Source organism: Takifugu flavidus, chromosome 10 (genome assembly GCF_003711565.1).
Source record: "Takifugu flavidus isolate HTHZ2018 chromosome 10, ASM371156v2, whole genome shotgun sequence".
Classification (NCBI taxonomy): domain Eukaryota; kingdom Metazoa; phylum Chordata; class Actinopteri; order Tetraodontiformes; family Tetraodontidae; genus Takifugu; species Takifugu flavidus.
In genome coordinates this window covers 13,601,185-13,615,155 of record NC_079529.1, presented here as the reverse complement: position 1 = coordinate 13,615,155, position 13,971 = coordinate 13,601,185, and the positions used below count along the sequence as shown (strand labels likewise).

At 45.4% G+C, this 13,971-nt stretch overlaps 2 protein-coding genes across 14 annotated transcripts in view; both read left to right on the top strand.

Moving 5' to 3' along the window:
• Positions 1 to 5,667, top strand: part of phf1 (PHD finger protein 1) — a 16,112-nt gene extending 10,445 nt beyond the window's left edge. The window contains exons 15-16 of the mRNA XM_057044172.1: positions 1,598 to 1,940; positions 4,764 to 5,667. Of these exons, the coding sequence (XP_056900152.1) occupies positions 1,598 to 1,940; positions 4,764 to 4,832 (412 nt within the window). The 3' untranslated portion in view covers positions 4,833 to 5,667. The remainder of the gene's footprint in view (positions 1 to 1,597; positions 1,941 to 4,763) is intronic.
• Positions 5,668 to 6,836: 1,169 nt separating this feature from the next.
• The window catches only part of syngap1b (synaptic Ras GTPase activating protein 1b), a 63,903-nt gene continuing 56,768 nt past the window's right edge, over positions 6,837 to 13,971 (top strand). For 8 of the 13 annotated variants that reach the window (XM_057044480.1, XM_057044477.1, XM_057044485.1 and 5 more), the window contains exon 1: positions 6,839 to 7,196. In XM_057044480.1, coding sequence (XP_056900460.1) covers positions 7,175 to 7,196 — 22 coding nt within the window. In that variant the 5' untranslated portion in view covers positions 6,839 to 7,174. Of the gene's footprint in view, positions 7,197 to 8,931; positions 9,050 to 13,971 lie in introns of those variants that run through there. The other 5 variants (XM_057044476.1, XM_057044478.1, XM_057044474.1 and 2 more) reach the window with 3 other exon arrangements.

Sequence of the window (13,971 nt, the reverse complement as noted above, 5' to 3'; positions counted from 1 at the left end):
GTGCAACCCAGTTCCCCATATGTTTTCACACATATTTTACTGTCTTGGCCTTGTTTTAATATCAGAGGCTTTCTTGCTGCTGGTTTCCACCAGTGCAGATCTGATCACACTGTTAGACACCTTCTGATGTTGAAAGCAAGGAAGCCTGATGTGTTTTTCATCTGCTGTACGCTGAGTTGAAGTAAGTTTTCTGGGGTGACCGCTGCAGCTGCGATCCTCAGCATTGCCCGTTTTTTGACGCTTCTTCAGAAAACCTTGATCAGCACCTCTTGAAAGCCCACTCTGAATGAACTCTTCATCTTGGAGAGACCTTGCTGAGATGGCAGAGCTGACTTAGGTCTTGCTGCTGTGCTGTTTTCAGTAAATGTCTCCAGTCACGGCAGCAGTCAAGTTTAAAACCAGCCAATTTTTAAGCTAACAGCTAAAAGCAGATCATTAAAAACCCATCTAAAATATCTGCCACTGATTAAAACAATTCTTTGACACAAGAAGACAGTTTATGGGGTCAGGGTACTTTCTTTAACCCTGCACCACTAACATGCTAGTTAGTAAACCCGTCATCACAGATCGCCCACTGTAAGTGAAGCAGAATTAAAAACATCATATCAGCCTAAGACAACTTCATAACATTAACGCACAGTTAAGCACATTAGACACCTCAGAGCACAATAAATAACTAAAAAGAATAAGAACAGAGATGGCAGATAAAAGGAGAGTTTGGGTTTGAGCTTGACGGTGAGGGACGTATACCCGGATGACTTGTTGGAGGTGAGGATGGACTCAAAGGCCGTGCGATAAACCAGGGTCAGAAGGTTCCTGCTGATATTGAAGCTCCTCGGTCTTGCCGCCGGTGAGCTGCGTAAATGATGGACAGACGTCTCGGCCCTGAGATATCTGAAGGATTCAAGCTCATCTGTCCCTGGATACTGAGCAGCTGGAGGAGACATGACGCTGTTGTTGCACCTACAGCCCAACTCTCTAGTCTTTATGGTGCCAAGTTCTCACAGTTGTTGCTGTTTGGACCAGTTGTTGGCTGCCTGCTGGTATTGGGACAGAACATCAGTGGCAGCCATGTGGAGCACCAGGACCATGTCATCTCCACATGTTCCTTCCCTGCAGCAAGAGATGTTATCAGTGTGGAAGATGAGCCCCACATTTGATAATGGTCGTTCATCTGGAATGTGATTTGGATGTTCCATTTATTTATTTTCTCATTCAGCCAGAGTAACACGGTGTGGCACAAGCTTTGGTTTGTCACGTGATTTTTTCTTTTTTCATGCAGCATCGCTTGGATCTGCTTTTACATTGTCGCAACACGAATTCACGCGATTCTGTGTCGCATGTCCATTCGAAACTCTTCGCTTTAGCGTTTGTTGCAGTTGCTGACAACCTGGCCCCAGAAAGTTCTCTGGGAAATTCCATTGAAGATAACCACAATGAGGAGACAAATTCCTATTTTGATGTTGTGGGAAGATGGAAGCTGAAGGACATATTGTGTTAAAATGGTTCAGGCTGTTAACAGGAATTATTGACATTGCATTTATGGTGGCTTTCATTTGAAATGTGTCATAACTCTTCCTACTCTGTGTCTCCCTAGCATGGAGGAAACCTACAGATTACCACCACCTTTCTTGGAATTCCCATTGAATTCCAATGCAAACCAGCACCACCACCTCCACCAGCATTGCCACAGCCACCAACGTAACCAGCAACCTCTGTCCTGGCAGCAGCAGATGGAGCCCTTCATCCTCTGTGATCTCAGTCCCTACCAGGCCGGTACAGGCAGAGAAGGAGGCGAAGCCGGGGGAGGCTCCGGAACCGAAGTGGAAGCGGGGGACGGGATGGTCACCAGAAGCTGGGCGGGGGGGGAGGCGGTCAGGATCCTGGCGAGACGCGTCACACCAGAAGGGAAAGTGCAGTACCTGGTTGAGTGGGAGAACGTAAGTTTGTATTAATGCAGAGACGCACTGACTGCAGCTCAGTTGTTACACCTGGATCCAGGTGGCTCCCATTTAATCACCTCCGTTCTAAATATGGCTCAGTACTCGTTGCTTGTGTATATTCTTTAACAGTGTCGACTTTGGACTAAATATTTTATCATATTTTACAGTGAAAATATTTAAACCTCCTAATAATTTGCAAATTTTGACGCCCTCTCCACTACAATGACTTAGTTGGTATTTAGCGTAACTTAATATCTATTTATTTTGCGTTGTTTTTTACACGTGATGCAGGTTCTCGTAAAGAATACATTGGTTTTTGAACCAGAATTATGTGTTCTTGAAGCAATAGTTCATCATTGTGGAAAAACTCATCTTTTGCTTTGTCATCATGGGTTAAATGATGAGACCACTGAAATACCACGGAAATACCACAAATACCACGATACCTCAACATGGTAGAGGGGTAAAGGTGGCCTGATGATCGTTGTCCCGGGCAACACTTGTCCAGGGTAGACAGTCGTCAGACACCAAGGTTCCCAGTCAGACACCAAGGTTCCCAGTCAGACACCATGTTTCCCAGTCAGACACCATGGTTCCCAGTCAGACACCATGGTTCCCAGTCAGACACCATGTTTCCCAGTCAGACACCATGGTTCCCAGTCAGACACCATGTTTCCCAGTCAGACACCATGGTTCCCAGTCAGACACCATGGTTCCCAGTCAGACACCATGGTTCCCAGTCAGACACCATGGTTCCCAGTCAGACACCACGGCTCCCAATCAGACACCATGGTTCCCAGTCAGACACCATGTTTCCCAGTCAGACACCATGGCTCCCAGTCAGACACCATGGCTCCCAGTCAGACACCATGGTTCCCAGTCAGACACCATGGCTCCCAGTCAGACACCATGGCTCCCAGTCAGACACCATGTTTCCCAGTCAGACACCATGGCTCCCAGTCAGACACCATGGCTCCCAGTCCGACACCATGGCTCCCAGTCAGACACCATGGCTCCCAGTCAGACACCATGGTTCCCAGTCAGACACCATGTTTCCCAGTCAGACACCATGGTCCCAGTCAGACACCATGGTTCCCAGTCAGACACCATGGCTCCCAGTCAGACACCATGTTTCCCAGTCAGACACCATGTTTCCCAGTCAGACACCATGTTTCCCAGTCAGACACCATGGCTCCCAGTCAGAAAACAGGCCCAGCAGATCAATTGTGGAAAGCAATTCCCTGTCTGTAGAGATAAACTGATGGACCTTTAACCCGGTGCTGTGAGGAGCTCTAAAACCTAAGGGAAACATCTCAGACAGACTCTTCCTCCAGTATCTGCATCAACACCACCTTCTCAAGAAATGTGGAGATCATGGGAAGTTTGGATATTGGCCTTAACTAAGAGATGTGGATCAACTGTAGGTTTTCTAAGCAGCAATCTGGTTCCTCCAACCTTCAGATCCAGGAGTAACCTGTCGCCAAAGAAACCTGGCATAGAACAGATCTGCCAATCAGAAGGAGAATATCCCTGATTAAGCTAGTCGGCATGGCCAGATTGATGATCTCTGTTCTGTTGGTGAAGAATCATCAAGTCCCTACTGAGAGCAGAAGATGTTTGTGGGTCCACCACAACTCTTGGGTCTGGCTGCAATGCTGAGTAGAACCCTGGGGGTGTTTGTGGTTTCTAGATTAGAGAGGAATTACAGGCAGCTCTAGTCTTCAGAGGACCTTTTTATCAGCTGTCCTTCAGGGTAGATGGTAACCTTCTATCCTGGAAGAACACCTCTGCCTTTCTAATCTTAGTGCTTTCTGCTTGAGGGCCCTAATGTGCGAACATACCGAGGAGTGGATCTCCTCTGTTTTCCTACCACCTTTCTCCAGGTGGGGGAGAGTATTAAGGGTTTAACGAGAGAGTGGACCTCAGCAGGGCGGAGATTAGAATGGCTGTTCCCAGTACAAACACACGGTTTGATAAAGGCTTTTTCCCATCTGCTGCAGCAAAACTGATTTAACACAAGGAAGAATCCCCAGTTACACCTTTAAATGTTGAGAAAGGTTGATCAGATGGGAGCCGGTTCTGAACGAACAGTGACACGTGTTTATCTTCAGCACCAGAGGTGAGAACCAGACTGAAGAACCATCTGACTGTGATACAGGCGTCCTTCAATAAAGTCACCTTCAGCAGATAAAGTCAGACAGAAGCCGTGAATGTGAACCAGCAGGGGGGGCCGACACGCAACCACAAACCGAACCGGCCAAAATCCTGATTCCATCAGCGTTGACTTTATTACGTATATGATAGAACTTCAGTTTCAGGCTGCGGTACTTCAATAACTTCCCTAAAGTCCAGGGTGAAGTTTCCACCTGTACAGACTGGCAACACACATCTGGAGGTTTTTGTATTTTCCTCTTCTGTCTTATATTAATAAGAGGTTAATGAGAACATTATTATTAGGTTCCTCATGAAGGTACCACCTTTACAGTCCAATGACTCTGTGTGTTAGAAGTAGGAGCCACAGGAGGGTCTTTGTTTTATAGCTACAACTATCTACGATATCTACAACAGGTTTATATGATCAAATACCTTTATTTATGATGTTTTTAATGTGATTACATAGTGCCTATATAGGTGAGGACCTGACCGAGTCAACCAGACAGTAAAAGCGGGTCTATGTCATGAGGACCTCTCGGGCAGATTAGTGACTTTATTGTACATTCCAAACCAACAGAAATGTGGGCATCAGTGCGACTGAAAGGTTGGAGGGGTGGTTACTCTTCTTCTGGATATGATTTAGTCATTACCTACATCTGACCACAGGGACAATCATGTGGGAGTCTTTGTCCACAACACAAATACGGGACGGCAGTTTGGATTTGGCAGGACTGACCTGGTCTTTCTCCAGCCTCCTCGGTGGCTCATTCAGAAGGCTTGTGGTTTCTCGAGGACGGTGATGAGTGTGTGTGTGTGTGTGTGTGTGTGTGTGTGTGTGTTTTCTATGATGTCTTTTCATGGTTCGTGTTCAAAACACATATGGAGGAAAACAAAGTATTTGGCTTATTTAGGAAGAAAGGTTTTTATAGAAGTCATATTTAAGTCTAATATGATGTTTTCCCTTTTATTTTTATTATGTTTATGCAGCGGTACTTTCAGTTATAACCCGATGACATTTAGTAATAAAGATTCCCTGTATACGGCACATTTTTATCTTTGCTACGGTCTTTTATTGAAGATGTTCTGACGTTCGTATCCTCTGTTTTTGCCAACAATTTTGTTGTATTTTGTGCTCAGAGCTCCATCTTTACCTAACGTTGCTTAAGTTTTCAGTGTTTATGTAGGTTGGTGGAAAAGTGCTACGTCAAGTAATTATTTATTAATTATTTTGATTGGAGGGATGTCTAAGTATGCTTGGTGTGGTTCCTGCTCTAAAAAAGTGTCATATTCGTGTTTGTACCTTCATTTTGTTTATTTTTTTGCCAATAAATTCCAGGTAATAAATTACAGGTACAGATCAATTTGTATGTTGGAACTTTACGTTTACATGTGTAACTTATTAAAAGTCTTTTATAACTCATCCAAAAATTGTATTTTAATAAATTATGGTTTTGGTAAGTTAAACTTGTCCATGACATGAGTAATTGCCTGTAAAGTTTAAGTTTTTGCATATGCTGCAGCCAATAATGTAAGGATTTTGGTCATTTTAAATAAAAAAATTCCCCATAAATGTCACAACTTTTTAAACGCCAACAGAGTATTATATTAGCTGGCCTTTAGTGTCATATTGGTTGCTACAACTTCTGTTATATAATGAGCAAGTTTACATGCACAAAGTTGGTTGTGCATTTAAGTTGCTTTAGAAGAAGCGTCTGATGCTGAGGATGAATTCTATATCATATGGACTTCATTTAGGTGGTTCTCTTTACCATTGTAAGCATGTTACATGGTTTCTTTGTGTTTCCTGACAGACAGAACCTGTTGGTGGAGAAGAGTTTTTACCACCAGACAGGGTGGTGTAAGAAAAAGTGCCTCTAATAAGATACCATTAAATACCCTCGTTTAGGCAAAATGGATTTATGACCACAAACTGAGTCAACAAAGCCGAGCTAATGGGGCCCAACAGGAAGTAATAAACATATGTAGAATACATTTTTGGTCCTTTTGAAGTGGACCCAACATAAATGAATCTGACTGAGATGTCCAATTCCATTAGTGGTCTAAATGCCCACTAAATCTTGACTGCTGCTGACAACGACCTGTCAATTTTGTGCACGTTGATTTGAATGATTTTGAAGGTGAGTCATAAACAGAGAAGCGGTAAAACAAAAGCTTGCTCTAAATTCAGTGGTGCTGTATGAAATTACTGGTGACCCAAGGCAAATGTGGCCCGTCATCATTCTGAAGTTGTTGGTTTTTTTTTGTGGAGTTATGAGCAAAAATTGTTTTTGGTAATTTAGAATTAGATTCTCCCTGCTGCATCTGCAGCTCCTATTTTAGACCACAGGGTGGCGACAAACTCAATATTTATGCCAACGGCACTCACCCAGTGTTTCGAAAATGTAAATATCTCATTGAATGAAACGGGCAGAAATTAATTAATGGTACCACTGGTTAGACATTGGAAGAAAGGTTTAGTGGCCGAGGGATATTTTATTGTCATACATCGCGAAATAAATTATCTGCGTTTAACTCATCGGCAAGGAGCGGTGGGCAACCACCAACATGGATCTTATAATAACCCAAAGTTGTGCAGTGAATTTAAATTCATTATTCCTACACATTGCGTTATTTGTAAAGAAAAATCCTATGGTAAAGATAGATTCTGAAGCGAGCGTGAACACCCACAGGCACATGTGCCTGCTCACCCTTCCACCCCCTTCTCTCTCTCTCTCTTTCGCTCTCTCTCTCTAACACACAGACACACACTCACATCCTCTATCACACTGTCATCTTATCATCAGCGTGCAAATTAACACACATGCATCTCGACGCGCACCCATATTTCTGCATCTTGTATTTAACGCATCGGTAACCAGGAGCTGGTGGATCAAGATCCCAGTTTCTGTAATAGAGGAATAATGGCCTCTCCATCGGCTCCACCTAGCATTAGGTTGCGTGTTTTGCCTTTAGTTACGGTTTTTTAATTTTCAGGTTTATTCTGATCCTTGGTTTCTCGTTACCTCTGAGCACTGAGAGATCACCGAGACTCTGAGCTTACCTTCCTCCAGTGGAACATGTCCTATGTTCCCTTTCAAGGTAAGGAGAAAAAAAGCAGACATTTTATATTTTACCCTGTCTTTCACCCCCCACCCCCTACCCATTCTCTGTCTCTTTCTGTCTCCCCCTCTCTGTATCTCTCTTAATGCCACCATCACATCCATTAGACATATCTAAAACGACCATCTCCGTCACGTGCGCACAGTAACCGTATAGCGCTTTAACCTGCAGACGTGAACGTGCCAACGCACGCGGATCCGAGCGCACGCTGCCTGCACAGACCCGTGCATGCGACAAATCAGTGCTGTCATATGGTATGCATGTGTGCCCGCATCCCAGTGCTGAGGACCGCCACTCAGATGGGATGACAAATAAATAAACAAGTCCTGCCAATATTCCCATTCAGTCCACCTGAAGATGTGATGAAGGTAATACGGGATTTCTAAGCCCCATCTTCGTCGTTCACCCTGAAGTTTGCTGCCCTCTCTTGTTCTCAGGCTCAAATTTTTCGCTATGATGTGATTCTGTGCATTCTGACCCTCAGTTCCGAAGGAAACGAGACCCGAATGTAGCAGGTCAGAATGCACGGACTGGTTTGTGCTGGCTGCGTGCAAAAACTTTGACCCGACGGAGATGAGTGAGTGTGAGTGGGTGAAGTGTGCTAATGTAAAGGCAGCCTCCTCTTGGCGTGCACTGCATGGAAGTGTGTGACCGAGGCTGCGTGAACAGGCACGATTCAGCCAACTACCTCAATCTAGATGATAGAAAGCCTTTAATTTCAGCCTGTGTGGGGGAGGGGGCTAATTAAAGGGGGAAAAAATAGCAAGTTCAGTAGATCTATGACTTTTTTTTTAATTTATGGGGGATCTGACATGGAGGGAGGTGTATTTCCACATATGGAGGGGACTGGGATGAGAGAGAGAGAGAGGCAATGCAGTGAGGGTGCGGGTTGATGAGAGCGTAGAGGTGTGTGCTACATGACTGTCAGGGAGTGAACGAGTCGGTTTTCAGATGTGCGCACGCTCACGCAGACCTTTCACCCTGAGTAGGACAATACTCGCGCTTTCAAAATGGTCCCGGATCTGCGGCCGCCTGCTCAGCTCCTTTCGCTCTGCTTTTCCCCTTGGCATGAAGCAGATAATGGCCAAAATGTCCTTTTGAGCAAGAAGAGCTATAGCAGTTGGTTACATAATGTTGGTGAGCGTGTGTGTGTATGTGTGTGTGCGTCCCTACTCCAGGAGTCATTGAAATTGTGAGCACAGTGTGTCACCTACATACCCTGCCAAAGAAGCCGTTTCATTTTACATTTATCCATATATATATGTATGGAAATATATATAGAGAGAGAGCCATTTGCTAGCCCTGCCAAATAACACATGGCACACACGAACAGGCAGCTAGTAGGAGGCAGCAGCTGTAGCGGAGACGAGCCCTCCTCTCTTGGCTGATTAGTTTTGCTCCCTCATTCATTCCCTTTATACCTGCTTTTCGCTTACTGCCCCACTCTTTTCGCTCTGGTCCAGTGTGGGAGACCTCTTACGTGCCCGCAAGAACGCGTCTCCCTGGCTGTGTTCTCTCTACAATGACCGCGGAGGTCCGCAGCTCCTCCTTTAGCCACGCCAGGCCTGCTCCATCCACTAGTTGGATCCAGCAGCATCGCTCCCATATTGTTAAAGAGACAGCCAACCATGGATGCACTGCAGCACTCCTCTCTCTCGTTCCTTGCTGCTCCCATGTACCATAAGGGGCTGTCTTACACTCCTCCACTCCTCAGACGGTGCCAAGATCCATCAGCTGTTGGGCTATTGCTGTGCTGCATGCATAACGCTCGTCGAGCTGCTCCGATGCTTCAGAAAGAAATTCATCCTGTGCTGGAATGTAGCACATAAATGGTAAATGGACAATATTTGTATTTAAATTGTGCTTTTGTGTTCATCTTGTGTCGCTCAGAGGGCCTGTTTTTTTTTACCATCGCGTGTCACCATACCAACCACCATCTGAAGCAACCGCTCTACCACCTGAACTCCAGCCCCTGGACTGCAAATGCATGTCTTCTTTTCTACTTTGCCTTTTTTTTTTGCTGGTGTATCGTATTAACGGCCCCCTTCAGTAGCGATGAGCACCCCTGAGTAGCGCCTGGCTCTAAATCACACACGCAGGCCTACGTTCTCTATCCAGCAGGTGCCTCACGGCTGGTGTTGAAACATCATTTGTGCTCTGATATTTTTGAAATCACAGACCCTTCTCGCCAGGTTGGGGACAGATTTTTGCATTTCTCCGTCGTCGTCGACGCCTCTAAATGTCAGATCAGAGCAGACTGTGATCTCAAGCACCTCCAAAGCCAACCCCACTGTTGCTGAGATACTGAGTAAAAGACCACCGATATAATAATTCTGAGTTACACACATATGTTGTGTGAGGAGTACTGTGGAGAGAGATGGAGAGAGGGAGGGAGAGGGGGAGGGAGGGAGAGGAGGGTGGCTGTGAATTGCTCTTGCCAGGGTTTCTTCACTATCAAAAAGGTCACATTGGCCTCTGTGATTCAGTTGGATCTCAGTTGAGGATGCTGTTCTCTGTCTGTGTGTGTTGCAGGATGCCGTCAGATTCCACGAATCCTCATGAATTATAAGTATGAATAAACCCTAGACAGTGTGAAGCGCTACCCTGCACATGCTTATTGGCCGTGTGAGAGTATTCCATTACTAGTAAGACCCCCCCCCCCCTTAATATTGGCTGCACTGTAACAATGACAGTAATGAGTGAAAGATCTGCTGGGCCACTAAAAGTTTCAGTGAAATTCTTGTTTAAGTCAATATTTGGAGGGCAGTTAGCTATGATTTTGGAAAAATCTGATGGCCCAATCGCGACCTTTCCATTCTCTTCTGATCTGTGCTGCTGCGTGTAAGGATGAAGCAAACTGGTTTTTCACTCCTACTGTCGAGTGTTCTAAGCCTGAAATCGTCATAAAAAATAAAATAAAAGCTGCTCTCATTACTTTTCGGACAAGCTTGGCTGCTCTTAGTGGGCCAGCACCTTCCCAACATCTGAACCCTGAACACTGACAGACTGCAGCTTTAAAATGAAGGTTCCTACGCGCGTCCGTACTAAACCCATATGACGAGAAGACTAAACATCAATAAATGTACAGTCTAAACTATGAGGCCACTCCATGCAGACCTTCTGGATTAAACGTCCCTTATGGGGAACAGTCAGGGTCCCTCAATTCAGTCTCCCGCTTTTATTTTGATGATTGTGTTTAATAGAACATGTTTTAGATGAGGCGTGATTCATTCTGGGCCAGATGTCGAGAAAAGGTTTTCTCCTGTGAAATCACACTCGCGTCCAGAGCAGAAGAGCGCAGCGATCGCTACCACGCAGGCCTGCTCGTGTCAGCTGTTACACTGTTGCCTCTCGGCGAGTTTGAACCTCCCTGGGTTCCTTTTTATCCATTTGTGTGGGTTTTCTGTAGTAACCGACCACAAGTCAGGCAGAATGGAGACTCTAGACCGCCTGTAGGTCCGCACACCGTGTGCGTGGATGGCTGCCTTCATACTGGACTGGGTGCTTGCCCGGTGTCCTACCATCCCACTATAGTAAGAGGTGTGCGCAGGTGTGTCAGAAAAAGGATAAGGTAAGATAAGAAATTCCATCCAAACATGGGCACATTCTCTAGATTTAATAGATTTAGCAGTATTAGCCTGTTCGGTTTTGCTGTCATATTTCCATGTTGCAAACTGGTCAGTGTTCCTAAACCGGTGCTGGTTCAGTTACCACGGAAAAAGAGCAGCAGATCATATCAGTGCGTTTCTTTACATCACTGCTCTTTCAAGCAGCCGACGGCGTTTTACAGCTGCCGAAACAAAAGGATTTGGTCGTGTTTGTGTTTGTGTGCGTTTGTCGCGTTTGTGTGCGTTTGTGACATATTCACATTCACGTTTTCGGCGTATGCGCGGTGCTGGTCGACCTCCTCTCCTGGGTCTTTGTAAAGCAGGTTCGCTCCACAGCTGCTGGTAATTTTAGCCTCCTTTTAAACAGGCCCACACATAATTCAAGTATTTTTCTGTTGTGTCAGGCAGCAGCCAGGCATGTTACAGCGCGGAGGAAAAGAAAAGGACAGAACAGCCGTCCGTGACCAAACAGATCGCTGCAGAAAACGGCCACATTTCGGTCGTTTTTTTCCTCGGGGTGCATTTATCTCATCGCTGCTCCTCTATTTTAACGCAGTTGTAAATGACATCAGATCTCTCTCCTGACACATCCTGACATTAATCATGGCTGAGAGGTTGCCCTGCAGGTACCCCTCACTTTGCCAATGCATCCTGAACCATTGGCCCTGCAGCCTGGCTTCAGCTAACAGGCAGCAAATAAACACATGCCACCTAAATGCTGGTTACAACATATAAAAGATTAATATTTTAAGGTGTTCACATGCTGAATGTGTTTTACTCCTTGTGTACTAAGTTCCATCATTCATAATGTGTCAGGAAGTGGTGAATTTTTGAATTTATGTGTAGATATTTCAGCGTTCTGGCAGTTCCACCCCCCACCCCCAATACTCCTTCATTCCAAGATGCTAATAGAAGACCACACTTGACCTAAAACATATTAAGGACAGATTGGGTGACAGGACTCTCTATCTGACTAGTTCAATCAAACAATGGCTCCGTCAGATCTTATGTCATCACAGCCTGACACAACGGATTAAACACGCAGCGGCAAAGGAACCTGACGGGAGCTGATGTACGCAAAACAAATGGTGAGATGCCGAGAAGAGACTTTATATTTATGAACACCAAATCGTAGCTTGAGTCTCTGTTGTTGTGATGCAAAATAAATTAGACCTTCCTGGATGTGTGACTATTAACCACAAATTAAAGCGAATTGACTAATTTTCCTCATCTCTGCCAGCTGCATGCCTGCAGGGCGCTCGCTTCTCAGTCACTCGGCACGTAGAAAGATGGGGACACTCAACATCGGGCGTATTTAGTCATAGAACTCTGCAGCTAATTCCCATGCGGCCCAGGTGGACCCTGCTGGGGTTTGGTTACCTTGCTGCTGATCGTTGTTGAGGGGCCCGGGAAGCATCTGTCTTTTCCATAACCCACTGCGACATTTTCCAGCCACCGTGTTGCTTATTCAAAGTAATGAACTTTCTAGAGAAAATGTGACCTAATGATAAGGAGCAGCAATGGTTGATTCTGTTTGTAGATGCAGCAGTTTAAGGAACGCTGACAATGACATCATTTTGGAGGTTCTGACATCATCAGCGAGGGGCAAAAACACTCATACATACATACTTTAGGAGGATCGCTCGTGTCTCACCTGTATCTATATGTTGCCTGTTGTTAAATAGAAACAAATCCAACAGAATGAGCTCAGTTATTTCCTGATGCTGGTTTCAGTTACTCCCCATTGTCTTAATTGTATCCTCATTTTTGTTAAACGGTGTTCCACTTCATATGCATATCCAATAATAAGTCACATTAAATGTAGGACAAATTGGGGTGCAGGCTGGTCCATTTCACTACCGTCCACCTGTTTTTTAGGAGAATGTGGACCACTGGCTCCTGTTCTGCTGCTACCAGAACTAATCTGACATGTGATGGTACAGCATACACAGTGGTGGGTTAGGGTTCGGGTTCGGGCATTTTTCTTGTTTCTGAGCCAAAAGTAACTGATCACTTTGGCGCTACAGTTGCTGTTTTTAGGCTGATTTGGTTTCTGTTCCTTATTTCCTCTATAGGCGACAGAGCATTGCCCATGCAGACCAAATCTTGTAAACCTTTGAGAGTCTGTTCTGTCCTGGCCTGATGACACACAGGTCCAAAAAGGCAAATATTTGAAACATGGTTGGAAGTTGTGCCTTTTCATCAAGGGGTGTGAACTTGTTGGCATCTATTTTGCCCAACAACCTTTAATTTTTAACCTTTTTATTGAGTATGAGTGATTGAGCATAGGCTCTAGCTCAAGTCCAGTTGCTCCGGTGAAACAGTGCTAACTTCTTTGATTGGCTCTCGGACCCTTGCACTACCTGTCGAAGAGTCCTAGAGCAAGATGCTGACGCCCAAAGCTGTGTCTTTGATGCACCGCAGGTCTGATGTGATTGCCCCAACTTTATTGACATTAACATATACGTTTACATCACAGTGTTGCTCAAAATCCTACCAATGATATATTTTCACCAAGCCAAGAAGGTAGGATGAGTATACGGTGGCCGTGGGAGAGGAGATGGGGTGGAGGCATCAATGAAAGAGTCAGGACGGGGGAGTTGTTGCTGATGGTGCCCCGTCAGCACTCCTGCTCTCCATGTTTGCACAGTCCAACTGAAGTCCTGCTGAGTCCAGCTTCTTGTGTCGGCTGTGTAAAGCTGGGATCTTATTTGCCGCAAGTTCCGGTGCCAGCAGATCTACTGCAGCAACACCGGGAGGCTTGTGTGTGTGGGGGGGGGGGTAACCTTCCTGCTGCAGGGCTGCCAGGCAGAAAGGTCAAGGAGGAAGGACACAATAGCAAATACATAAGTCATTGTTTGTTATCCACAAGACACAAAGTTACTGTAAAGATGTGAGTGAGTGAGTGAGTGAGTGAGTGAGTGAGTGAGTGAGTGAGTGAGTGAGTGAGTGAGGAGTGAGTGAGTGAGTGAGTGAGTGAGTGAGTGATGCAGGAGCAGGTGAAGCTATTGAGTGATGTAGATAAATACACTCACACAGAGATGGATACCAGTTGTGGGGGAACTGCAGAGGGTATTTAGGAATATCACCACTGCCCCATGAATGTCATCACGATAGTGGGGGGAAAATTGTACAAACGATCCTTT